This window comes from Vigna umbellata, chromosome 2 (assembly GCF_029865625.1).
Source record: "Vigna umbellata cultivar VRB3 chromosome 2, Vumbellata_1.0, whole genome shotgun sequence".
In the NCBI taxonomy this organism is placed as follows: domain Eukaryota; kingdom Viridiplantae; phylum Streptophyta; class Magnoliopsida; order Fabales; family Fabaceae; genus Vigna; species Vigna umbellata.
The window spans coordinates 40,377,962-40,401,858 of record NC_142166.1 but is presented as its reverse complement, the minus strand read 5'-3'; the positions used below and the strand labels follow the sequence as shown (position 1 = coordinate 40,401,858).

General features: G+C 35.3%; 2 protein-coding genes and 2 long non-coding RNA genes across 4 annotated transcripts; 2 read left to right on the top strand and 2 right to left on the bottom strand.

The window, feature by feature from the left end:
• Positions 1-647: 647 nt before the first annotated feature.
• On the bottom strand, positions 648-3,120 carry LOC148203989 (uncharacterized). The gene is made up of 2 exons (XR_015784532.1): positions 2,700-3,120; positions 648-841 (listed from the first exon to the last, which is right to left on the bottom strand). It is a non-coding gene; the product is annotated as an uncharacterized LOC148203989 (long non-coding RNA).
• A 551-nt stretch (positions 3,121-3,671) lies between these two features.
• On the top strand, positions 3,672-6,167 carry LOC148203988 (uncharacterized). Its single transcript, XR_015784531.1, has 3 exons — positions 3,672-4,073; positions 4,176-4,271; positions 5,854-6,167. It is a non-coding gene; the product is annotated as an uncharacterized LOC148203988 (long non-coding RNA).
• Positions 6,168-15,187: 9,020 nt separating this feature from the next.
• On the top strand, positions 15,188-17,168 carry LOC124847814 (uncharacterized). Its single transcript, XM_047325385.2, has 2 exons — positions 15,188-15,613; positions 16,543-17,168. Exons 1-2 carry the CDS (start codon positions 15,262-15,264, stop codon positions 16,845-16,847), a joined length of 657 nt encoding a protein of 218 aa, XP_047181341.1. The 5' UTR covers positions 15,188-15,261; the 3' UTR covers positions 16,848-17,168.
• A 4,451-nt stretch (positions 17,169-21,619) lies between these two features.
• Positions 21,620-23,391, bottom strand: LOC124847815 (uncharacterized protein At4g08330, chloroplastic-like). Its single transcript, XM_047325386.2, has 2 exons — positions 23,130-23,391; positions 21,620-22,290 (listed from the first exon to the last, which is right to left on the bottom strand). The coding sequence occupies exons 1-2, from the start codon at positions 23,228-23,230 to the stop codon at positions 21,894-21,896; spliced, it is 498 nt and encodes a 165-aa protein (XP_047181342.1). The 5' UTR covers positions 23,231-23,391; the 3' UTR covers positions 21,620-21,893.
• Positions 23,392-23,897: the final 506 nt, after the last annotated feature.

Below are 23,897 nucleotides of genomic sequence, written 5' to 3'. Positions count from 1 at the left end.
TAACTTGTAATTGATTTGTTTTATTAATAAAATAGTGACATATAATCAATTATCAAAAAGTTATTAAAAAAATGGTTAACATATATAGTTCTTGCTTTTATTTGATACACTCAACTTATACCCACTTTTTCTAAAGAGGGAAAACACTGCCTCACACCCACCACAATATTTCATCATTCCTTTTCTTTCCTTTTGGAAAAATTATTTATAAGAATTGAGATACTTTTGGATAACAGGTGAAATGTGATAATGTTACGTTAAAAAGAAGTAATTTTAATTTACTATCGTGGATTTGATTCTTATTGACTTTCTATTTATAAAAATATCCACTAATGTATTATGTGTTTAGTAAATTTGATACTTTGTATATAATTTCTAATTAGTCGAACTCATATAGTGATAAGTATAAATAAACATAACTCGTTTATCATAAATTTAAACTAGATCTTATTCTATTCCAACATATACTAGCTGGGTATTGTTCTTACAATCCAAAAATCTAATTTGGTATTAAACCCTAAAATCTAAATCATTACTTTAGTTTTTAAATTATAACGATAAGTTAATTTAGTATTTAAAGTAAATATTGCAATGAAAATTGATATTATTAACTATCAACTAATGCTGTAACATCCCAATATCCCACATTGGATAATTCATAATTTATATATTGTAACATTACATTTACGGTAACATCCCGTAATCTCACACTTAAAAATTCACCGTTGATATATTTTAAACTCAGATTTCAACTATAAACTCCTAAATATAACTTGAATTCTTCTAACTTATTCTTCGATCTCTTTCTTCCTTGGTATTGTTTCAGACGACATTCCTTCATCTGCTCCCGTATAACGAATTATACGATCATCGCACATACCCAAACAAAACAAACACAAACAAGTAGGGTGAGCTAACATGCAACAAATCATTTATAAAACATATATAATTACCTTGATATAAACATCATATAATAATTATGTTCGACACTCTCATACCACAATTCCTATTAGACACTCGTCTCACAATACCCAATAGACACCACAATACCCAATAGACACTCATTCGGATGATAAGTTGATGAGCGGTCACGGGAGGTTATGCACTTGTAATGACTTCTACTTCTTCTTTTTTTTTTTCTTTCTCTCTTTTTTTTTTATATACAAATACACTTTCAAAATACTTCATACCATTCACAAGGTTAATCCCCTCACTATGTCCAAAACCGGCACATAGACCAGGACCTCCTGCTCCTCTCACCACATAATTCATCCCTCTCTACTTGAGAATAGATGATTATTAGAGTATCAGGATAACCTCCAACTACGGGACCCTCAACATCAACATATACACAAATACCATAACATTTACTTAATCTCTCCACAAGACTCATACCATACTAATATTCCTCAACTCACATTATACCCCTACAAAATCTCCCCATACTACTCATAACATGTTCAGATGCATAAATTCAAATGCAGTATAATAAAATACAATTATCGCATAAATCACAATTATAATTCATAATTTCATATCTACCACAATAACATGAATTAATCAAACATTTTCATTCCAACAACATATATTGCATAATAATTTAACAGTACAAAATCTGTTCAATAGGATTTAAGTTAAAAACTTGTCGAGTAGACTTCCAGGAAAGAGAGGTGCGTCACAATGGACAACTTAAGTACCAAATCTTTCCTTAGCCAAAGCGTTCCTCAACTAGTTTTTAACAAATTTCTTATTTACAGATTTAAAACAACAGCATATAATATTAACACCGAAATTTAATATAGATATCAAAAAATAGAAATTAAGCAATATTAAGATCCCTGAGAAGATACGAAATTAATATCTCTAAATCTGTAACTCCGATTTCAAATCTGATTGGTCACAATAATTCACTATTTGTTATAAACTACATATTAAAATTTCAGGTTGATCCAACGGTTAACTAGATAGATATTGAGGTTTTACCGAGGTAACTCAAGTGCAGAATTTTAAGTGGTTTTCGGTTATACTCAAAATGCGAAACTAATTTCCCTAATCACAGACATTTAATTACAAATCTGAACGGTCAAAATGACTTAATATGTCTTATGAATTACATACTAAATTTTGGGCTCAATCTAACGGTAGATGAAATATATATGAAATTTGTACCATGATAGCTTAAGAACAACAATACAGTGTTCATCCGATTGTTTCACACTTTCGAAATTTCTTTCTCTAAACATAGACCTTTAATTACAAATCCGATCGGTCAAATTGTATTAATATGTCCTAAGAATCATATATCAAATTTTGAGGTTGATCTAACGGTTAAATAGGTCAAAATCTATATTTTTACCGAGACAACTTAGTAACAGAACTATAGGGTGACTAATTTACTCAAACTTGCAGTATTTATTTCTCCAAGTACAGACTTCTATTTTCAAATCCGAACGGTCAAAGTTTAGTAATAGGTCTTAGGATTCACATACTAAAATTTTAGCTAAATCCAACGGTGAAAACAATTAATAGAAAATTTTCACAACAGTAACTCGAAAATAAGAAATTATAATAATGAAAACTAAATTTATATAAGTGAATAGATAACTACCATTACCAAAATTTTAACATACTCATAACTCATATTCATTATCATAACATGGATAAAAAAAATCATAAACAAGAAGGATTAGCTCCCCTACCTCTATTCCAGACTTAATCTCCTGCTCCGAATTTGTTTCCCCGAAACCCTTCAGAACCTCTACTCTTCTTGCAACTAAAAATTTCTCCCTATCTATTTCTCAAGCTCTCACTTGATTCTTCTTCTCTTGGTGCAAAATACCCTTCCCTCCCATGGCTATTTATAGTAAAAAAAATTTACTATTCATTAATATTTTAATATTATTTATTATTTTAATATTATTTAAAAATAATATTTCAATCATTTTCTCACCAAATCTGATCCTAATTTCTACCTACTACTTTCTTCCATGCTAAGAAATCCAAATGCTGAAAATTTATTTTTACTACTTACTTTTTACTATTTACTATTTACTTTTTACTATTCCATTTAAAAAAAATTTTACTAAATAAGTTACCAAAAATTTGAACCTCTCCTTCTAAAATTACTATAATTTTTATATCCAAAATTTACAATTTTCTATCCATTAAAATTATTATTACTAAGAAAATACTAAAATTTACTACTATAAATATATATATATATATATATATATATATATATATATATATATATATATATATTTTATGGTTCTTACAAATGCGGTTTTCAAATTGAAATACTTAAAATTAAAAAATAACAAAATAATCCTCAAAAATTATAAATGAGTAATAATTGTAGTCTCCATATCAAGTAGATGAATTATAATCTTTAATTTCTCTTTCTTTGTTGTTTTTCATGTCCATATGTTATCTTAAAGTGGAAATGTTGTTTTCTTTTATTTGTATTGTTATTTTTTGTATGAGTTGAAACACTTCTGTTATCTTATTTAATTATATTTGTTTTTCTGAAAAAAAAAACAAAGTCACTCTAAATATAATGAGATATTAAGTAAGCTTAATCTTTTTATTTTACATTTTTTGCGATAACTATATATTATTATTTTTTTACCAAAAAGTGTAATCTTTTTTTGTTTGATAAATGTCACGCCCCATTAATTATTCTGCTTAGTCACCTCCCTGCTTCCATTAATACGTGTGACACGTGTTCTGTGCCATTAAAGAAGCACACGCCCTCACTCTGCATGCCACCGCCAGGTGTCAAATTGGAAGGTTCTGAGTTTGATAGTGGAAGCCAAGTGGCAGCGCAGGAGAGAATGTCCGTTTGACTTGGGAAGAGAAACTAATTTTCTGAAACACTCTTCCCTTCTCTGCGTGCTCTTTCATCTTCCTCAGAAAACCAAACCCTCATTTTTCTCCTCCTTCTCTCTAGAACTCTCCGTCTTCCCTCTTCTGCAACTCACCCTCCTTTTCTCCGTTCACGTTTCAGCACCGTGATAATCAGCACTGCACCGTGAGCTTTCCATCAAACCGATTGGTTTTGGATTCTGAAACGGGTAAGTTTCACGTCCTCAACCACTCTTCATTTTCCACATGCAAGCTCGTTTTAAATCTGCATGCACCTTCTCTGAACCAGTATTGGTTTTCTGAATTTTTAGTTGAAGAGTTTTTGGGTTTTTGAACGAAAAAGGGTAGAAGAGTTGATACTGGGATCTGGTTTTCTTTTAAAGAACGAAAGCACGTTTCCAATCCAGGTAAGGGAAGCTTGTTAGAATTTAATTCACATGATCTCTGTACTGCATGCGCGTTACGTAATGTTTGAAAGTATGATTTATGATATTTGACTTTGGAGTTTAGGATTATGATTCTGAGATGATATATGAAAATGTTGCATGTATGTACTGGGAATTATATGCTGAGTGTATGAATGGTCTGTGACGTTGTACGTGGATGATTTTGATATTTGAATGTTAGTATATGATGTTGATTAAAAGCATGAGAAGTATGGAAAAATACTATGTTAAGATTGATTTAATGCATGAAAGTTTATACTGGAAAATGAGTTACTGTAAAAGAAGAATTATATGAAAAGTGCATGAATTTGAACGTTCGTATTGATACGGTCATTGACCGTTCGGTATTATCAGTAAATTCTTGTATTAGTCGGACCCTTTCATTTGGAAAGGACTCCCTTTGAGAACGAACGCCCTCTAATATATTTTTACGTTGTGCTTTCGGCCAGACGTAAACATCACGAGTGTTGTGTGAGAATTGAGAATTTTGATAATATCCCCGTGAACTTTTAGTCAAATTATTGAAACATAAACTTTAAATATCTCATCTTATATAAATCCCAATTTCTATGATTTTGAATTCAGCCAAGAGTCTCGATCTAAAAACGTACGTCCTAAGTGGCGTTCGGTCTTAGACCGAACGTTCGTTCAAAAAGGCAAACGATTAGTAGCGCTCTTTCTTTTGTCGAGCGTTCGTCTTTGGTGGCGTTCGACCTTATGTCGAGCGTCCGTTCTTGATAGCGTTCGTTCTTATGTCGAGCGTTCGCCTGTGGTAGCGTTCGACCTTATGTCGAGCGTCCGTTCGTGATAGCGCTCGTTCTTTTGTCGAGCGTTTGTATTTGATAGTGTTCGACCCTTGTCGAGCGTACATCCTTAATAGCGTTCGTCTTCTGTCGAGCGTTGGTCTTTAAATAGCGTTCGTTCTGATCTTAAATAGCGTTCGTCCAAACAGTGAAATAACGTTCGTCTTTTTATGGAAGTGTAATTAAGAATGAAAATGTGATGTTGAGGGAAGTATAAATTGTGCGAACCATATATGATATGATATTATGATTTTGGAATTTGAACGAGCGTTCCAGGGTGGAACGACTCTTGACTGGATATTGATATTTGTAGTATGAACGTGGTAAGCTTAGATGGTGATCCATCCTGATATTCCGTGAGTGCTCGTTCTCAAGTAGAGAGGAGTAGGTCATGCGTGGGAATGGCAGGAGGTCTAGACCATAACTGTAATTTGGCAAAAAGACTAACCTCAGGTGGATACTGATGAGCATTCCAGTTACCCCACCTGAGTGCATGGACGCCTTAGCTACACAGGTTTCATACAGTCCGGACAGTCTGTCTAGTATCAGGAAGTTTGATTTGAGTTAATGTATGTATTGGATGCATGTGTTGTGATGTATTTGATATGATTGATAGGTATAAATTGTATGTTTGACTTGAATTAAATTCAATAAGCTTACCCTTGCATTTCCTTCGTGTTGTCTTGTCTATGTATATCCGTCTTGTCAAATGCAATGATCATCCGTGTGGATGTGAGCAGAGGGAGATGCGTCTCTGGAGCAAACTCTTGAAGAGGAACTCGTTACTGAAGAAAATTTAGTAGAAGTTGAGGTGAAGGCCGAACAGTGAGGCGTTCGGTTATTTAGTTAGTTTGATTAGAGTAGCGAGCGTCTGTGAGCGAGCGCTCTTTTGTTGCTGTATATATATATTGGAACGTTCGGTCAATTCTTGTAAACCGTTCGTCCTCCTTGTTTTGTAAACGCTCGTTGTTTTAAATGAAAGGCCGTTCGGCCATTTATTCAATCTGCTTACTGTATTATTAAACTGTTTTGCCATATTGATTAATGTGATTATTCTAAGTATATAGTTGATGACTGTATATTTCTGGGATGCTACATTATTGGTATCAGAGCAGTTTTGTTCTCTTAAGGACGCTGTAGGTTATGAGTGCATTGCATTTTGCTGTGTGCTTTTTTAATGTTTAATGAGTTACTGTTTTAACTCTTAGACATGACTAACGTTCGTTTTCTCTGATCCAGAAAACGATGGCGCCTAGATTACCTCCTCCCCCACAACCAAACGAGTCTGATGCACCTAATCACACTAGGTTGTTGGAGACAGTGATTGAGAGGCTGCAACAGCAAAATACTACCCTCATGGAGCAGAACGCTGCTGCTCTACAGAGTTTGGAGGCCGCACGCGCCAACTCTGAAGCCACTCAAAGACAATTGATGGAATTAATTGCCGCCACCAGAGGCACGCCAGGAGCGTCCTCTTCCAATGCTGTTCATCATACTGAATGGAGTTTAGAGAGCTTTCTTCAACACCATCCGGCCAAGTTTAGTGGGAAGGGCCTTCCGGATGAGGCAGACCAGTGGCTGCAGGATATGGAACGAATTTACAATGCTAAAAGATGTCCAGATGAGAATCGTTTGGCTTTCACGGAGTATTTGCTTACTGGAGAAGCAAGCCACTGGTGGGCGAGCGCTAAGGCTATACTGACGGACGCTCAACGTCCTATTACCTGGGAAGTGTTCAGAGGGAAGTTCTATGAAGAATACTTTCCAGATAGCGTTCGTTTTGCTAAAGAGGTGGAATTTCTTCAACTGGTACAGGGAGGGATGTCGGTTTCAGAATATACAAACAAGTTCAAACATCTAGTGAGGTTCTATACAATGGCTACTAGTGAAGAGTGGCAGTGTAGGAAGTTTGAAAACGGGCTGAGAAGTGATCTCAAGGTGTTGATCTCTAGCTTGTGCATTCGGACGTTTCCAGCCATGGTGGAGAGGGCTAAAGTATTAGAGAAAAATATGGCTGAGGCGGAACAACAGAAGAAGCAACAAGTATCAAGAGGACCAGTTCTGACAAGGACCAATTTGAATCGTAACAGGACCCCGTACGCTCGTCCAGCTCAGTCAAGTGGTTCACAAGCTATGGTAGTTGCTGGACAGTCAAACCAACAGGGGCCGGTTAGATGTTTTCAGTGTGGAGGACCTCATTTCAGATCATCATGCCCGCAATTGGTTGGAGGAAAGTATTGTAATCGGTGTAGAAGAACTGGACATCTAGAGAGTGAATGCAATATGGGTGGACGTGCAGTGATGAGGCCACCCAACACTGGAAGAAATCAGACTAGAGGTGGTGGACGAGCCCAAGCTGTTGGGCGTGTTTATGCGATCACTGGTGCAGAAGCAGCGAGCTCAGGTACGCTCGTCACTGGCACATGCTTGCTGTATGGAATAAATTGTTGTGTGTTGTTTGACTCGGGGGCGACACACTCCTTCATCTCGAAGGCGTGCGTTGATAAGTTGGGGATAGTGGAGCGCGAGATGCAGTTTGATTTGGTGGTGTCTACACCAGCTGCTGGTGAGGTGAGAACGTCTACCGTATGTGTTAGATGTCCTCTTGAGATTGAAGGGCGTAGGTATAAGGTGAACCTCATATGTTTGCCTCTCAAGGACTTAGAAGTGATTCTGGGGATGGATTGGCTTACTACCAATCACATACTCATTGATTGTGGAGCAAAGGAATTGATTTTTCCTGAAGAATATGAAGAGAAGTTGGGTGTGACACTCGGCCAGTGGAAAGAAGATATAATGGAAGGAGCCAGTTGCTTTTTGATCATGACTCACGTGGATAATGAATCTGAAGGTTCTGAACGAACGCAGTCTAATTGGAGAGAAGCAAGTTCAGTAGTAGGTGAATATCTAGACGTTTTCCCTGATGAGGTGCCTGGATTACCACCCGTTCGTGAAGTTGAGTTTACAATTGATCTGGTAACAACCGCAGCTCCCATATCCGTTCAACCATACAGGATGGCACCTGCTGAATTGGTTGAACTTAAGAAGCAAATTGAAGAATTGATGGACAAGAAGTTCATCCGTCCAAGTGTGTCACCTTGGGGAGCGCCTGTACTGTTAGTAAAGAAAAAGGATGGCAGCTCACGGCTATGTATTGACTATCGTCAATTGAATAAGCTGACCATCAAGAACAAATACCCACTGCCTCGCATTGACGACCTGTTGGATCAATTGCATGGAGCGAACGTCTTCTCAAAGATAGATTTGAGATCAGGCTATCACCAAATTCGGGTTAAGGAGGGAGACATTCAGAAGACAGCCTTTCGTTCACGTTATGGACATTATGAGTACGTGGTCATGCCGTTCGGTGTGACGAACGCTCCTGCAGTTTTCATGGACTACATGAACCGCATCTTCAGGCCATATTTAGACAAGTTTGTAGTGGTGTTTATTGATGATATTCTCATCTACTCCAAGAGCTGTGAAGAACATGAAGAGCACTTGAGATTAGTACTTGGAGTGTTGAGGGAAAAAGAACTGTATGCTAAGCTATCTAAATGTGAATTCTGGATGAAGGAAGTACAGTTCTTGGGACACGTTGTGTCAGCTGGTGGAATTTCAGTTGATCCTGCTAAAGTGCGAGCGGTCTTAGAGTGGGAAAGCCCACGTTCGGTCACGGAAGTGAGGAGTTTTGTTGGACTGGCGGGCTACTACAGGCGTTTCATAGAAGGGTTCTCTAAGATAGTAGCACCGTTAACACAGCTGACCAGGAAGGATCATCCGTTTGCTTGGACCGATAGGTGTGAATCCAGCTTCCAAGAGTTGAAACAGAAGCTGACGAGCGCTCCAGTTTTGGTGATTCCGGACACTGCCAAACCATTTGAAGTATACTGTGATGCATCTCACCAAGGTTTGAGGTGCGTTCTCATGCAAGAGAAGAAGGCAGTGGCTTACGCCTCTCGGCAATTGAAGATACATGAGAGGAATTATCCAACACACGACCTAGAGCTGGCAGCGGTCGTTTTTGCCTTGAAGATTTGGAGACATTACTTGTATGGATCCGTTTTCCAAGTCTTCAGTGATCATAAGAGTCTTAAGTATCTCTTTGATCAAAAAGAGTTGAATATGAGGCAAAGGAGGTGGCTGGAATTTCTTAAGGATTATGACTTTGAGTTGCTTTATCATCCTGGTAAAGCAAACGTAGTGGCAGACGCTCTAAGCAGAAAAGTGGTGCATGTCTCGTCCATGATGGTGCGTGAGATAAGCTTAGTGGAAAGCTTTAGGGACTTAAAGTTGCAGTTTAATATAGAACCGAACAGCATCAAATGCTGCAACCTTAAGATATCCAGTGATGTGTTTGAGCGGATCAGAATGAAGCAACTGGATGATGAGGAATTAGTGAAGATAAGAGGCGCGCTCGGCACAGATCAGGCAAAGGAGTTTAATGTTGGGACGGACGGTCTACTACGCTATATGGGTAGGACGTGCGTTCCAAATGATGGAGAATTGAAGCGAATCATCTTAGCCGAAGGTCATCACAGCCGTCTTAGCATGCACCCTGGCATGACTAAGATGTATCATGATTTAAAGCAATCGTTCTGGTGGCCAGGAATGAAGAATGATGTTGCACGTTTTGTAACATCATGTCTAACATGTCAGCGTGCTAAAGCTGAATATCAAAGACCAGGTGGACTACTTCAACCTTTGGAGATTCCAGAATGGAAGTGGGACAGCATCTCAATGGATTTTGTGACACACTTGCCTCGCACATTCAAGAATCACGATTCCATTTGGGTGATAGTGGATCGTTTAACGAAGAGTGCTCATTTTCTGCCCATTAACCTGAAGATGTCATTGACTAACTTGGCAAAGCTCTACATTAAAGAGATCGTTCGTCTACATGGAGTGCCATCCAGCATCATCTCTGACCGAGACACAAGGTTCACCTCTCGGTTTTGGCAGTCTTTGCAAAATGAACTTGGCAGCAAACTCCAAATGAGTTCAGCATACCACCCTCAAACGGACGGTCAATCCGAGAGAACGATCCAGACGTTAGAGGACTTGTTGAGGACATGCGTACTTGATCACATGGGCGTTTGGGATGAAGTCTTGCCTTTAGTTGAGTTCACCTACAACAACAGTTTCCAGTCAAGCATTGGAATGGCTCCCTTTGAAGCGCTTTACGGACGCAAATGCCGCACACCTCTTTGCTGGTTCCAAGAAGGAGAGAACATATTAACAGGACCGGAGCTTGTTCAACAAACAACTGAGAAGGTGAAATTAATTCAAGACAGATTGAGGACGTCCAGAAGCAGGCAGAAATCATACGCAGATAAGAGGAGACGACCTTTGGAGTTCAAAGCTGGTGATCACGTTTTCTTGAGGCTGCATCCAACTACTGGAGTAGGAAGAGCATTGAGATCAAAGAAATTATCTCCCAAGTTCGTAGGGCCGTACCAGATCACAAGGAAGATTGGACCAGTTGCATACGAGATGGCTTTACCTCCACAGTTGTCCAACCTTCATCCAGTGTTTCACGTCTCGCAACTTCGGAAGTACGTAGCTGATCCCTCGCACATATTGGAGCTGGAAAACATTCAACTTCGCCAAGATCGAACGTTTGAAATGAAGCCAATTCGCATTGAAGACGAACGCACCAGGCTATACAAAGGGAAGGATGTTCGTTTGGTGAAAGTGTTGTGGGACGACAAAACTGGTGATTCTACTTGGGAAGTTGAGGATGCCATGAAGGACCTATACCCTCATCTATTTCCCTGGTAAGTCTTCCATTTTCGAGGACGAAAATTTTTTTTAGTTAGGGGGATTGTCACGCCCCATTAATTATTCTGCTTAGTCACCTCCCTGCTTCCATTAATACGTGTGACACGTGTTCTGTGCCATTAAAGAAGCACACGCCCTCACTCTGCATGCCACCGCCAGGTGTCAAATTGGAAGGTTCTGAGTTTGATAGTGGAAGCCAAGTGGCAGCGCAGGAGAGAATGTCCGTTTGACTTGGGAAGAGAAACTAATTTTCTGAAACACTCTTCCCTTCTCTGCGTGCTCTTTCATCTTCCTCAGAAAACCAAACCCTCATTTTTCTCCTCCTTCTCTCTAGAACTCTCCGTCTTCCCTCTTCTGCAACTCACCCTCCTTTTCTCCGTTCACGTTTCAGCACCGTGATAATCAGCACTGCACCGTGAGCTTTCCATCAAACCGATTGGTTTTGGATTCTGAAACGGGTAAGTTTCACGTCCTCAACCACTCTTCATTTTCCACATGCAAGCTCGTTTTAAATCTGCATGCACCTTCTCTGAACCAGTATTGGTTTTCTGAATTTTTAGTTGAAGAGTTTTTGGGTTTTTGAACGAAAAAGGGTAGAAGAGTTGATACTGGGATCTGGTTTTCTTTTAAAGAACGAAAGCACGTTTCCAATCCAGGTAAGGGAAGCTTGTTAGAATTTAATTCACATGATCTCTGTACTGCATGCGCGTTACGTAATGTTTGAAAGTATGATTTATGATATTTGACTTTGGAGTTTAGGATTATGATTCTGAGATGATATATGAAAATGTTGCATGTATGTACTGGGAATTATATGCTGAGTGTATGAATGGTCTGTGACGTTGTACGTGGATGATTTTGATATTTGAATGTTAGTATATGATGTTGATTAAAAGCATGAGAAGTATGGAAAAATACTATGTTAAGATTGATTTAATGCATGAAAGTTTATACTGGAAAATGAGTTACTGTAAAAGAAGAATTATATGAAAAGTGCATGAATTTGAACGTTCGTATTGATACGGTCATTGACCGTTCGGTATTATCAGTAAATTCTTGTATTAGTCGGACCCTTTCATTTGGAAAGGACTCCCTTTGAGAACGAACGCCCTCTAATATATTTTTACGTTGTGCTTTCGGCCAGACGTAAACATCACGAGTGTTGTGTGAGAATTGAGAATTTTGATAATATCCCCGTGAACTTTTAGTCAAATTATTGAAACATAAACTTTAAATATCTCATCTTATATAAATCCCAATTTCTATGATTTTGAATTCAGCCAAGAGTCTCGATCTAAAAACGTACGTCCTAAGTGGCGTTCGGTCTTAGACCGAACGTTCGTTCAAAAAGGCAAACGATTAGTAGCGCTCTTTCTTTTGTCGAGCGTTCGTCTTTGGTGGCGTTCGACCTTATGTCGAACGTCCGTTCTTGATAGCGTTCGTTCTTATGTCGAGCGTTCGCCTGTGGTAGCGTTCGACCTTATGTCGAGCGTCCGTTCGTGATAGCGCTCGTTCTTTTGTCGAGCGTTTGTATTTGATAGTGTTCGACCCTTGTCGAGCGTACATCCTTAATAGCGTTCGTCTTCTGTCGAGCGTTGGTCTTTAAATAGCGTTCGTTCTGATCTTAAATAGCGTTCGTCCAAACAGTGAAATAACGTTCGTCTTTTTATGGAAGTGTAATTAAGAATGAAAATGTGATGTTGAGGGAAGTATAAATTGTGCGAACCATATATGATATGATATTATGATTTTGGAATTTGAACGAGCGTTCCAGGGTGGAACGACTCTTGACTGGATATTGATATTTGTAGTATGAACGTGGTAAGCTTAGATGGTGATCCATCCTGATATTCCGTGAGTGCTCGTTCTCAAGTAGAGAGGAGTAGGTCATGCGTGGGAATGGCAGGAGGTCTAGACCATAACTGTAATTTGGCAAAAAGACTAACCTCAGGTGGATACTGATGAGCATTCCAGTTACCCCACCTGAGTGCATGGACGCCTTAGCTACACAGGTTTCATACAGTCCGGACAGTCTGTCTAGTATCAGGAAGTTTGATTTGAGTTAATGTATGTATTGGATGCATGTGTTGTGATGTATTTGATATGATTGATAGGTATAAATTGTATGTTTGACTTGAATTAAATTCAATAAGCTTACCCTTGCATTTCCTTCGTGTTGTCTTGTCTATGTATATCCGTCTTGTCAAATGCAATGATCATCCGTGTGGATGTGAGCAGAGGGAGATGCGTCTCTGGAGCAAACTCTTGAAGAGGAACTCGTTACTGAAGAAAATTTAGTAGAAGTTGAGGTGAAGGCCGAACAGTGAGGCGTTCGGTTATTTAGTTAGTTTGATTAGAGTAGCGAGCGTCTGTGAGCGAGCGCTCTTTTGTTGCTGTATATATATATTGGAACGTTCGGTCAATTCTTGTAAACCGTTCGTCCTCCTTGTTTTGTAAACGCTCGTTGTTTTAAATGAAAGGCCGTTCGGCCATTTATTCAATCTGCTTACTGTATTATTAAACTGTTTTGCCATATTGATTAATGTGATTATTCTAAGTATATAGTTGATGACTGTATATTTCTGGGATGCTACAATAAAATTCAATAAGATTTTTTGTTTGTTTATAAGCCTAAACTTTGCCAAAAAAAATGTGGACAGATTAATTTGTAAATAGAAGTAGAGGTTATTTAATTTTAGGTTTGGGTGTTTTGGCGATCTCTTTCATTACAAAAAAAATATAACTAAGCTTGTAGGCTCATATTGATATAGGTTACATCATTGAAAGAAAGTGCATTTACAATGGTCATATTTTTTCATTTATTATTCAAACCTACCTCTGAAAAAAAAGTCTCTGCTCTAGTTTACATTAATGCTTTATTCAAACCCACGACTTTTCCTATCACATTAAATTTTGGGAAATACAACCTTTTTTCTTTTCCTTATTCAAACATTTATTTTGTTTTAACTTAACTTCCCATCAAAAGTCAAAGGAATTGCTGAAATTCATATAAATAACCCAACAATTTGGAGAAGGTTCAGTTAGTTTTCCTTAAAACGCAGTGCACAATCCCATGAGACGTTCAATGACGGTCATATTAAACTAGGTATTTTTTTAGATACATAATTTTGAATTTCACACTTTCTTTATTTTATTTTCGAAATTTTGTACAGAAAATATTAAAAACAAGATTTATCGCCTTCTATTTATAATACATAGTCTTGTTAATAAAATGAAAATACGTTATAATTATTCATAAAAGTAATAAATATTTCAAATCATTTAAATTCTCAAATGAAAAACACAGCGAAGGAAAAAATTGGCCATTCCTCGATGCACCCCATTCCCCTGGAAGCTAAAAAATAGCCATTTTAAAAATAGTATGAAATAATGAAAATAAAAGGCTAACATCAAACATTGTACACTAATGTCAGATATGAAAAATTATGTTTTATTTTGTTCCATAGAAAAAATATATATAATAAAATAGATTAGTTTAATCAAGAAATATTTGCCACAGCTTCTTGAAGATAAAATCTTATCCTCTTCGTATATAACACCTAATTAGATTAATACTTGGTCAACTTTTTTTCGGTAACTATTTTATTAAATAAAAAATGTTTGTCGATTTATTCATAATTAATATCAGAAAAGAACTTCTGGATTACTTTTAACGAGTTTACATTTCAAATACTGTTGTTTTTATCATACAATTCATTTCCGAAATTTTGCCTAAAAGGTTTGAAATACATTTCATTTTTATCATGTATCTATTATATCTTTGTGTTTGTGTGCGTTCATCAAACATATATATTTAATTGTAAATTTAATTGCTTCGTTTTTTTAAGAAAGCAAAAAGTAACATTCCTGATTCAGAAAATAGCAGGTGAATTTACTTTCCAATTTCAAAATACTGTTCGTTATTTAACTTTTAAACTTTCTGAAAAGCAAATAAATATGTAAAAAAGTCATTTGGGTTTGAGTTTTACAGTGATAAGCACAAGAGAATATTTTGTAAAAGAAAATGGGACTAGGTTCAAGATTAAAACCTAAAAAGCTTAGCTTTAACAAAAAAAAAAAGCTGATTACTTTTTTTATTGAAAAAAAGGTGATTACTAAGTAGGAATTTGTTGTAGTGTAGAAACATTACCCAGTATTTGTACTAAAAAAACACAACACTATTCACATTGCATACATTGTTTAGATTGATGAATGTTGTGTTGGTGGGCCATGTTGATGATCTTCCATTTAGTTTCACTTTTCCACCATATATATTCTCAACAATTCCTTCTATCTTTCTAAATTCGTTCACCTTCTTCACTCCACCCACCTTCTCTCCCCATTCCCAAGTGTTTTTCAATTCAACCATGAACAATATTACAAATAATGCCTACAGAGAAGAAAAATCGTTCTGCTATTTCCATCCCAGACAAGTTCTTCTTGGGGTCTGCCCCCTCTGCTTGAATGAGAGGCTCCTCCTCCTCGCTGCAAAACAAGGCCACCACCGCCACCACCACCGCCACCGCCACCACCACCACCGTTCTTCTTCCTCCAAATCTTCCCACAGGCTTCAAACTTCCACAGACACAAAACCACCCTCTTCCATTCACAAGATCTTTGCTTTCGGCTCTCTCTTCACTCGCCACGAATCCCACCACTGGAAATCTCACAACCATGACTACGACAATGACTATGATGATGTCTCTCCCAGTCCAGAAGGTAATAATCAATACATCCCGATTCACTTTTACCTTCGTTATCTTACCAGTCATAGATACCTAATTAATGTGGAATGCTTGGAATTGCAATTATAATTATCTCTTAATTATTATCTCCTTCTCCGTTAATCGGGTGATGTGCCGTGATCATAATTGGTAATCAGTCGCAGTAGGGATATTTTTCCACTTGTAGTGTCCATGGGTGAGAGTTGAACGTTGATGAATTGCTTTCATTATTGGTGGAGAATTATCAGTGCATGTTTGCGTGTCTTCATGTGGAAGATTACGTTGTGTGATGATTAGGAAATTAAGGTCAAAAAGCGTAGCTACAACGATAAGAGTGCTATAAGACAGAGGGAGAGGAGTTGAAGGCTTTGGGCTGTGTTGTGTTCTGTTGTGTGTCATTCTTTTCCTCTTGGCGTGGCATATGCTGTCAGATGCATACGCCAAGAGCATCATGACACTGAAAAATTATTTTTCCAAGATCATGCTCTATTCTCTGGATTTGATGAGGAGTTAGGCCACATAACTAATCCCCCAATATAGCATTCATCTTTATCAAAACCATCACCAAACAACGTTAACTGTTTTTTTATCTCCATTTTTCACTCACGTATAGTGAAAAAATAGCCAGATACGTTTTATATAGAGGTTCGATTCAACCCGTCGGCAGCATAGTACTTCCTTGATTTAGTACAAACAAAAACATTTATAACGAGATTATTATTATTATGTACCAAAAATTATGAGTTTGGTTAGGTGGAACTGTAGGAGAATACTACCATAGCAGAAACGAAAAAGTAAGGAAAGCAAAGGTTAGAGTATGAGAGTAAAGTGTATGAAAGAAAAAAAGCTATTTTTTTTATCATTTTTTTCTTTATCTTTTGGATGTGGAATGACTTTAATAATAATAAAAAAAAAACTTTGCAGAGTCGTTCATCTCAATCAAGTTTGAAGAGAACGGGGTGGCATCGTGGGAAAAGAGCAGAGTGTCGAAGAAGGTGTCCCTAGAGAAGTGCAACAGGAAGGTGTCGTGGAAGAACGAAAACAGGGAGAAGAGCGTGATAGAGCACGGGAAGTCACGTGAGGCGTTTAGGTGGCGAAAGCGTATAGGGCACATGTTCCAGCTCATACGGTGGAAGAAGAGTGGCGGTGTGTGCCACGTGGATGGAGTGAAGGTGAGAAAGGGTGGTTGGATGAGGACTCTGACAAAGAGGAAAACGACCATCGAATAAAGCCTCATAAACAACAACACCATTTCTTCACTTTGCAGTCTGCACTGTAAAGTTACATCATACTCAAAATTCCCTTTCTTTCTTTCTTACCATCTAAAAATATGCTTTCGCTTCTTCTTGTAATCGTTTTCGGTTTTTAATGACAGTACAGGCTGTAAAAGGGTTTGCTGAAAATGGTTTGGTTTTGAGAGTTATATAGTTAAAAAAATAAGAAGAAGAATTGAGAATTGAGAATTCTCTCCATAAAACTAAGTCATCCTCATGTTAGGTACCCGTAGTGGGAAACAATGAAGCATAAGGGCCCTTCAACATTGTGTTACAGTACTTGTCTTATAGTTGTCTTAGGGGGAGAATGTCTTGTTCCCAGTTTTCTAAATACCACTAATGGGTACCCTTTAATAAACAAGACTGGAAAAAACATTTTATAAAAACTAAGTAGGAAATAATAATGATGAATCTGGGTTACATATATAAATGTTTTTTTCCGACGCAAGTGATGGTGCATGTGTGCTTGTCCGATTAGGCCCTTATAATTTGCTTAGTGGTGTGATGGGTGCCCTACACAAGGCCATTTTGTCCCCGAGTGATCGATGGCATTGGGGGTGGGGTCATGAATTTGCCACATCAGGACCACAACATATTACAAGGGGCTCGAGCTCAAGCAGAAAAGCTTTATTCCCAGCACAAGAAAATGACAAGACACGATCCAATCCTCACCCAACTAAAAACCAACAAGCTCGTTAGATTGGGAAATCCACGAAATGTGGCACCATTTCCATCATACGAAATTATTATATCATTTTTATTACTCTCTATAATGCACCACGGACATATATTGCTTTATCACTACGTTTAGAATCAAATTAGGTATACCTTTTCTTTTAAATCTCATGCTCTTTATTGTTTTCCATATTTTTCTATCCAATTATCTTTTTTTCACTAATGCTTCAATTAACAACTCATTTCTTCATGCTTCTTCTTCTTCTTTTTTTATATATAAATCAAAATCGGTATTACACGTATTTCATATATAAAAATGGTCCAATGATATAGGCGTATCTGATGAGTATGTTTTTGCCGAGTTAGGCTTAGATTCTTGCGACCAAACAACTAGGCATTCCTTTTGAAACTAAGAAATTTGAGTTTATGTGGAATTGGCCAACTAAATACACACAATTATATACAATTATATATGTTCTGTAAATTAAATTTGGTTGTGAGAGATTTTTACTATTATTAATGACCATTTTATGTTAGGATGTGTATGAAATAAATGTGAAATGTGTGAAAATATGATTGGTGAAAGATGAATAATGAGAAATTGGAGTAGGGACATATGACCCTGTTGACAACCTCCAGTCTGTCCCTATTGGTTTATCTGTTTTGGTTTCACTTCTCACTTTCTTGTCAATTTCGTTTCAAAGTTACAACAATAACACCCCATGTGAAATGCCACCTCAGTCACCACCCTTCTATCTTCAAACCTTCAAAACATTCCATACTATTTGTTGCCCAAATCTTATTAAATATTCTAATAAACAACACAATATACCTCCAACAAATCTTACAATTATATGTTTTGCAGACAAATTAGGATGTCGATTAAGAATATTTACTGCAGAATATATACTCATTTTTCGAATAAAAAAAGGAATATCGATAGAAGGGCATCGAATTTTGGTTACTTTTACTACATTTCAAGGATAATGTTTACGTTTGATGATGGATTGAAAAGATGAAGTTATAGTGATAAGAACTTGGTAATCGAAGGAGGATTTAGTGCCTGCAAAAGACCCAAACTCCTACATTATCTGTTAGTTTGGATGAGAATTGAATATAAAGGGATTTAATCTGATGCACCACTTTTTTTTTTTAACTGTAATAATACAATATGCTGTTTTTGTTTCTATTCTTAAAAATACAAGATATTTTTAGTTGTTCATTTAAAAAGTCAACACAATATGAAAATATATTTAAAAAAATAATGTATTAAAAAAATATCATTCATAATATTTTGAATTTCATTTCACATATTTTTTTAGACCTTAGAGGCATTATGTTCGGTTAAAAATGTCCAAGGGTAATAAATACTTTGTTATAACTTATAAATTAGTATAAAATTTAATTTTATATTTTTTAATCAATAATTTGGAATCAAGTCTAAAGGGATAAACATTTAGACTAAATATTTAAAGGAAAAACTTTGTTATTTATAAAAGTCCAACGAGTCTTTTACCAGCAAAAATATCCCACGAGTCTCGAGTTAGATTGACTTCCATGAAAAATACACGTGAGAAACCGCTAAAATTGATCTCATACATTTATTTCAAATATATTAAGACAATTATCATTTTATTACTTCATTTCCATAAAATTGGAAAAGATATTTAAAGTAAAATAAAAATATTGGTCGATAAAATTTACATTGTATATAAACTTACTATAATACTATATCAATCAGCATAAGTATAACTTTAAAAATATCAAATACAATAAAATCTTTATAATTATGGACTAATATTGAATTATCATATGGCTATAATTTTAAGGAGTAATTTTCATTTATTTTAGGCAGTTGCTTCCTGCACCACCACCGAATGCTCCCTGCACCACTCCATACTAATTTTTCCCTTCTCCAAAACGGATGTCAACATCCGTTTCACCTTCAACGGATGTTGACATCCGTCCGTTCACATATTTTGTATTTTAATTTTTTATTTTTATTTAAAAAGAAAAAAAAATCTTCAACGGATGTGACGACATCCGTTAACGGATTGCTACATCCGTTTTAATAAAATTTTTAAAACTATTTTGATTATTATTTAAATAATAATATATAAATTAAATTAATAATAATTATTTTATTAAATAAAATAAAATAAATTCATAAATAATTAAGTAATAATTTTAAATTAATTAAATAATATTTATATATTAATTTAAAATATAATAAATTAAAAATTAAAAATTTAAAAAGAAAAAACTTCATGGATGTTACCACATCCATTTTAATAAATTTTTAAAAACTATTTTATTATTTAAATAATAATACATAAATTAAAGGGTTAAATATGTTTTTAGTCCCTAAACTATTGGCCGTTTCTGGTTTTCGTCCCTCTTTCAAAGTAAGGTACAATTTGGTCCTCATTCTTTTCGAAACGTTCGTTTTAGTCCTCGGAATTTTGGTTTTAGTCCTCATTTGTTGCTAAATGAGGACCAAATTTTTAAACAGTGTTTAGTTTTCAAGGACTAAAACGAACGTTTTGAAAAGAATGAGGATCAAATTGTACCTTACTTTGAAAGAGGGACGAAAACCAGAAACGGCCAATAGTTTAAGGACTAAAAACATATTTAACCATAAATTAAATTAATAATAATTATTTTATTAAATAAAATAAATTTAATTTATAATTAATTAAATTATAATTTTAAAAAATTAAATAATATTTATATATTAATTTAAAATATAATAAAATAAAAGACTAAAAACTTTAAAAAGAAAAAAACTTCACGGATGTTACCACGTCGGTATCCCGTTTTAATAAATTTTTAAAAAGTATTTTAATTATTATTTAAAATAATAATACATAAATTAAATTAATAGTAATTATTTTATTAAATAAAATAAAATTAATTTATAAATAATTAAGTAATAATTTTAAAAAAAATTAAATAATATTTATATATTAATTTAAAAACTTAAAAAAACTAAAAACTTAAAAAAAAAACTAAACGGATGTGGCACATCCGTCGAAGAATTTTTTCTTCAACGGATGTCGACATCCGTTCAAGAGAAAAGGAGGAGGTGTAGGATATTTTAAAATACAAAGGATAACTTTGAAATTTAAAAAAAGTGTGATGGTACAGAAAGAAATGTGTGGTGGTGTAGGAAGTAACCCTCTTTATTTTAGGTACCGTTTCAAGAATTAAATTGGTAGCCCATAAAGCCAGCCCACTTTCACTTCATTTTATGAGGGTTACTCAGAAATTGTCTCCCAATAACATAAATCAACCTAAGATATTTGAACATTTCAAATTCACTCATAACCCATACACAAGATGCACACAATGTTCATGAGAAGTTGATTGAAGGGCGAAGAAGGAGCATCACCCAAAATCACTTTGAAAAAAAAAAATATCATTGTACTTTATTTTTTATTCAAAATTCATTGTAGTTGAATGATATAAATAAAATAAAAAAAGTAGAATGATATATAGAAAGAACAAGACTAACAAACATTAAACCTTAAAGTTTTATCTTAAAAGTAGTACGAAGCTTTTTATATGGATAACTCTGATTTATCTCAGTATCTAACTGATAAAAGTATGTCGTGGTGTTGTGATAAGACCAAACACAATTAGATTAGTAAAAGTGGTAAAACTCAACTTACTAGAGAGACAGTTAAAAATTTAAATGAGTTGAAAATTCTATAAACATTTACTGTATGAATGCAGAGTCAAATTTTTATATGAAGAACTTATACTTAAAAAAAATACTTATACTAAAAAATATATATATATATATATAAGGGAAAGTGGCTGACCCAATTACCAGCGTCTAAATGTCTAAATTGATATGAATATGATATCATTATTCAAACTATCTTTATATTGAATTTTACTTTTGGCGTTTACCCAAAGTCATGCATCCATTTATGACATTGAACTGAGTTTGCAAAAATAATACTATATTATACGATTGTATATCAACAATATATTCATAGTATACAATATAAAATATAATATAATCATCAATTCTTGAAATCTGACAATTCAAAGCTAGAAAATAACTCGTGATTTACCAGGTATCACACCAATAAATGCCATGTCTCAGTTATTTTGCCAATTGCATTTTACATTCCAAAATCCAACAGCTACACCTTTTATATACAACACACTTGAAAAAGGCAAAGACAGAACTTTGCCTGTATGAATATTGAAGTCACACCTCAAAAAGAAAAAAAGAAACCACAACCTTCTTGTAGTCAGTGATCATTACTACTATGTGGTAAGGAATGGAACAATTTTTACACCGTATTTAAAATGTCAAGCTGACACGGTGATTCCATATTCTTGAGATGAAGGTTGCAAGGCACGAATGCGAATGTCATATTTCATTCGACTTGAGGCTTCGGTGGCAGCTGATGGTTGGGCTCCGTTTGCAAGGAGGGGAAAAGACGATGAAGTGTGATCATTGTAGGCATATCCAACATGGTTGCAACACTTGCGACAGAGAAGCTTCGTTTTTTTGCGGAACAAACCCCACGAGTGCTTGGCAAGAAATGGGGCACATTCAATTTCATCAGCATGGGTGAATCTGCTGTCATCAACGTTGAAGAATGATATAATACCTCGCCTTATGGATTTCCCATATTTTGAACCGATGGACGATATGCTCCTGTTAGAGGAGGATAGGTTCAGCTCATACCCGCAAGTGCCACAACTGCAAAAACAAGAATTCAAAAATTCATTCGTATTGGACCATTCCAATCATCGCCCACCAAGTATCTGTGAAATGGTCAAAAGAAAGAAAGAAAAGTAGAAGAGGCAGATTTGACCATAGCACACTATTACAACTCAAGGTAAAATTTTGCCACAGTTTACTGAAAAATTGGTCTCGTTGCTTTTCAGCAAACAGACCCTTCCATATTGGCTATCTTTCAAATTGGTGAAAGACATAATTTACATCAGTTTTTTTACCAAGATAATTTAGGGTGTGTTTGATTTTGAAGATGGATTCGGAAAATTGATTTGAGTGGATTTAAGGGAAAAATTAGAGGTGAAGAACCTGGATAGTCGTGTTCAAATTGTATAGAGATTCCAAATAAACAATTCGATTAAAATTTTTCTCAAGTTTGTGCGCGATCAGGAGTTTAATCTTTGTGTGTGTACACGAAGAACATCTATTAAGAAAAGTCAACCCTTTTAGATGGTAGTATTTGACTATCCCCGAAAATACTGTGGGCACTCAAAACATACTAAAAACCAAAACCTTTTCCATGAAAAAGGTGAATTAGATACCATGTTAGTATGTTAATTTTTCGTAGCAACAACCCCAAAAAGAGAAACAAATCCAACCACACTTAAAGGAAAGAAACATTAACCCTAAAGAATCCGAAAATATATACGAAAGGAAATCAATCAGCAACTGGTTTGCAGTCATTCAGACTTGAAAAATGACCTACCAGGTATTTGTCAGGAAAGAAGCAAATATCATATTGCAATTATTGTGAAAGAAAAAAAGAGAAGAAAAAGAAAAGCAAAATGAGATTGAAAAAGAACCTGTAGCGGACATCCCTCTGAGAAGAGCAGGAATAGGTGTAGGAGGAGGAAGTTGGATTGTGATGAACTTGTGATTTTTTGTTAAACACGGAATTCTCCATTTTTGAGATGAATGGAATGAGCGAATGAGAATGAGAAAGAGAAAGAGAAGTTAATAATAAGCAGAGGAAGAAGGAAAGAAACTGCCTTGTTGGAAGTTATGGTTATGCAGGTTCGTGTCCCTCATAGAGTCCACCACCACTTTGACTCTACCCACACCAATTCACACGTCCTTCTAAACATTCCTTAAGAGGTTTCATTTTTTTATATACAATATTCATTTATCTATTAATTATACAATCAAATGGTCATTTTTTAAATTTTACAAATCATATTTAGAATATATTTAACACTTTTTATATTTACAATTAATGCATGAAAGACTAAACATATGCTATCTTTTCTATCTTTTACCACTACGCACGTAATTGTGTCCATTATAATTAATTAGGGTCATGAATTAGTATTATTGTTGCAAAAACTAAAATTAAAACATTATATAATCATTAAAACCGAAGGTAAAAATAATTTTTTTATATAATAAAAAAGGATAGCATAATTAAAACACCAAGAATACCGGTCTGGGATCCAAGTGAAATCACCCTCCATCTGTTTCTTCCTGCGTTAATTACATATTTGCTTAATCATGGTAAAGACCTTTTCTGTCCTACGTTTAAACTAGAAAATTTGTGATGTAATAGACATTTTTACGTTGGATCTAATACGTCT

Excerpts from the sequence above, each read along its gene's own strand:
- LOC124847815 (XM_047325386.2), bottom strand. The coding sequence starts at position 23,230 with ATGGAGAATTCCGTGTTTAACAAAAAATCACAAGTTCATCACAATCCA. Across the intron at positions 22,291-23,129 it reads CAGAGGGATGTCCGCTACAG|TTGTGGCACTTGCGGGTATG; the intron begins GTTCTTTTTCAA and ends TTGTTTTTGCAG.
- LOC124847814 (XM_047325385.2), top strand. The coding sequence starts at position 15,262 with ATGAACAATATTACAAATAATGCCTACAGAGAAGAAAAATCGTTCTGC. Across the intron at positions 15,614-16,542 it reads TGTCTCTCCCAGTCCAGAAG|AGTCGTTCATCTCAATCAAG; the intron begins GTAATAATCAAT and ends AAAACTTTGCAG.